The sequence below is a fragment of the Beta vulgaris genome, chromosome 4 (assembly GCF_026745355.1).
Source record: "Beta vulgaris subsp. vulgaris cultivar EL10 chromosome 4, EL10.2, whole genome shotgun sequence".
Classification (NCBI taxonomy): domain Eukaryota; kingdom Viridiplantae; phylum Streptophyta; class Magnoliopsida; order Caryophyllales; family Amaranthaceae; genus Beta; species Beta vulgaris.
Genome location: NC_079205.1, coordinates 37,472,615 through 37,475,873, shown reverse-complemented (window position 1 = coordinate 37,475,873; position 3,259 = coordinate 37,472,615). Strand labels below are relative to the sequence as shown.

At 36.5% G+C, this 3,259-nt stretch overlaps 1 protein-coding gene across 1 annotated transcript; it reads right to left on the bottom strand.

Annotated features, from left to right (window-relative positions):
• Nucleotides 1-216: 216 nt before the first annotated feature.
• LOC104907406 (hypothetical protein) lies at nt 217-2,099 on the bottom strand. The gene has a single exon (XM_010696328.3). The coding sequence runs from the start codon at nt 1,968-1,970 to the stop codon at nt 621-623; it is 1,350 nt and encodes a 449-aa protein (XP_010694630.2). The 5' UTR covers nt 1,971-2,099; the 3' UTR covers nt 217-620.
• Between the last annotated feature and the right edge of the window lie 1,160 nt (nt 2,100-3,259).

Genomic DNA, 3,259 nt, shown 5'->3' with positions numbered 1-3,259 from the left:
GAATAGAATTTTGAAGAATAGAACAGAAGAAGAAGGCAGAAGGAAAGAACAAATTTTTTAGGTTTTTTTGGTGTTTTTAGATGAATGATTTTATCAATACTTGATAACAATCATCTGGTTGCTCTGATACCATGAGAACTAGATAATTTCCAGTGATCTTCCAGATGTGTTACTAGTATTAGCTCAAGTTTTAGAGAAAAGAAAGACACCAGAAAGGAGGGAGAGAAAACAACTTTATGGTGTTGTTGTATTGATTCATTAAAATCCTACTGCCTTACCTTGATCTCATTACATCATATATAATCACTCTAGGACAAAAACAAGGAATAATCACCAGAGAATAAATGGACAAAATGACAGAATAAAAAGGACAAAATTGCAGTACACTAATGACAGATCATCACTGGCAGTACATTAAATTACTCTTTACTCCTTTTCTCATTAGTTATTACACAATCAAGCTTTTTATTTGTTTTTGCACGTGTCACGTGCATGTAAGGCTAGTTGTCATTAAAGGGCGGATGTCTTATTGAACATTGAATAGCCTGAAATGTAGAAATACAATCCCTGATTGCAATGAAACAGAATCGCCATTACAAGGACAAATGAATGAGGTGAGTTCATGAAACATAATTCATGAATTCCTCATCCAACAAAAGCTCATTCATATTCTCAAGGCTAACTTGTAGATCGACACTATTCGGACCAAGACAGCCTGGAAAAGATGTAAGCTTCCCATCAGTTCTGTTGGTGTACCCTGTCCTAGCAGTAACTGATTTACCAAACCCGAATTCAGCTCCATGAAAATCAAATCTGGGTGAACCACCCATAAACACCGGGTTAGCCCCATACGATTTACACCCAGGGCGCTTCACTTTGGGACTCTTACCAGGGGGTAACACCAACTTTTCACGGGCTGCTCGATCATCCACTGCCTCGACCTCCTGGTGGATCAGCAAGGTTGCCCAACCTAAGTCCTTTGCGAGCAGCTCACCAACCTTCGCAGTAGCCACTGCTGTAACAAAGCTGTTTGCAAAATAGTCAGGAGACAAAGGTGGGTTTAAACGAGGCCTAATATTTACTGCCAATATAAATCTGGTGTCTTCATCACTGGATAGTTTCCGAGCTCGAGTAATTGCCTTCCAGATAAGCCCACACAATGCCTTATAAGAAGAGAGTGTTGGTAGCATATTTTTCACCTCGGCATTGGCTTTGGCTTTGAGTTTCGCCATTGATGCAGCTGAGAAATGGAATATTCTGTCTCTTAGTAGATGGCTTTCATTGAATCGGGTTATAACTTCATTCTCTTCCAGGAATGGTAATTTCAAGGTTGGATAGTTCTCAGAAATTGAAAGGGGTAATTTAAAGACAGGCAGGCGTGAGATATGTGTTGTTTCCGATCCGGAAACGAATATCTGGGACAAGATATTAAGAAAATGAGACAGAGATGTGCCATCACCAACACAATGGTTGATGCAGCATCCAATAAACAAACCATCAGCAAGATTTGTCATCTGAACAGATAACAATGCTCTGGTGTGGCCGTCATGATTAACTTGTCGCTCGCCGAGATCAAAGAATGACTGGATCACCAAAGGTACATCTGTGCTGGTTTCGGCAACATCAGCTACACTAAGCTCTAAGGCCGAAGCATGGATGAGCCTGGCTCCAGCACCCTTACGGCAATCGACGAATATAGAGCAGCTATGTTCATCTTCGTATTTTTTGGTAACGAGGCGACCAGCCAAAGGGTAAAAATAGACAAGGGCATGAGAAAGAGACTTTTGAAGGTTGTCAAAGATATTCTTGGTGTTTGAAGATGATGAGGTATTGAAAAGGAGACCATATTGTGTGTTTCCTAGTGACAGCAATTCTAAAGCCATTGGACTCAGGTAATGGTCCTTTTCAGAGTGATGAATCTCGGATTTGGGTCGCACAAAACATTCTGAAATGAGCACAACCTGAGACATATTTCCAAAGTTCTGCAAGGACGGAAAATATGCAATAACACTTGAATTGGAAATTTTAGTGATGCTCTCGGGGGTGATAGGATGATGTGGTAGATATAGAAAGAGGAGGCGGAACACGTGTTTTGGACTTGTTAGTAATTCAGAAATAAAGTTGAATATTTAGTTTTTTAGTTTTATTTTATGAAATAAATGGGATGAGAAGTACGCATTTAAAAAAAATTAAAGTTAGGTACACCCAAACTTATATGAATACAAGAATTTGGATTAGTATTGGAATTCCAAATCAATTTATTTGATAAGGATAGAGATTTGCTTTGTTTAGATAATTCTTTTATAATGCCTATGTGCCACGAAAATCATTAACAAAATAGTGTGTATTATTGTGTTATTGATTATTGAGCTTGTTGCTATGGATTTTGGTTAATCTATAGTCCACATAACATCAATTGTGATTGGTGTTGAATTCATTGACTGTGATTGATGAGACACCCTTATATTTTCGAATATCGAGTTTTATCACTTAATTTTTGTATGATCTATTTAAGTCCTTACTAAAATTCGAAGATCCAATATCATTGGAGCTTACGAGCCTTGTGAGACTGAGAGATCCACTTAAAAAAGGATTTAGTTTTGGAAATGATAAAGCAAATAGTAAGGTGAAGATTAGGGTTTAAAACTAGTTTTCCATTGTTTTGAGAAGAAAAAATTCTTTCATTAATGAAAATTTATGTCCCACCATTTCGAAAACTATTTTCCAATAACCTTTTCCAACCAAACAAAGTAATATGGGAAGCTACTTTTTTGTGAGAATTTTACGCCCAATCAAACATCATCATACATAATTTAATTTATTGTGACACTTAATGACAAATAATTTTAATTTTAATACACTAATAAGAAATTGTGTATAACCACGAGTCTCAAAATTTGAAAGGTTGGTGAATAAGGTTTTGGATAATAAATATAATTACTCGAATATATAAAATTTTTGATAGAATTTTGAATCTATGAGCAACTAAGGGCCTGTTCTCCCCAGCTTATTTTCAGTTCAGTTCAGTTCAATTCAGTTTAGTTCAGATCAGTTCAGTTCAGTTCAAATCAGTTCAGTTTAGTTCAGTTCAACTCTTGACAATACTTTTACTCTCACATATCACTATTCATTTCAGTTCAGTTCAATTCAGTTCAGTTCAGTTCAGTTTAGTTCAATTCAGTTCAGTTCAGTTCAGTTGTTTTATGCCGAAGAGAACATGCCCTAAAGATAACTCTAATTAATATGTAAATTATGCAAA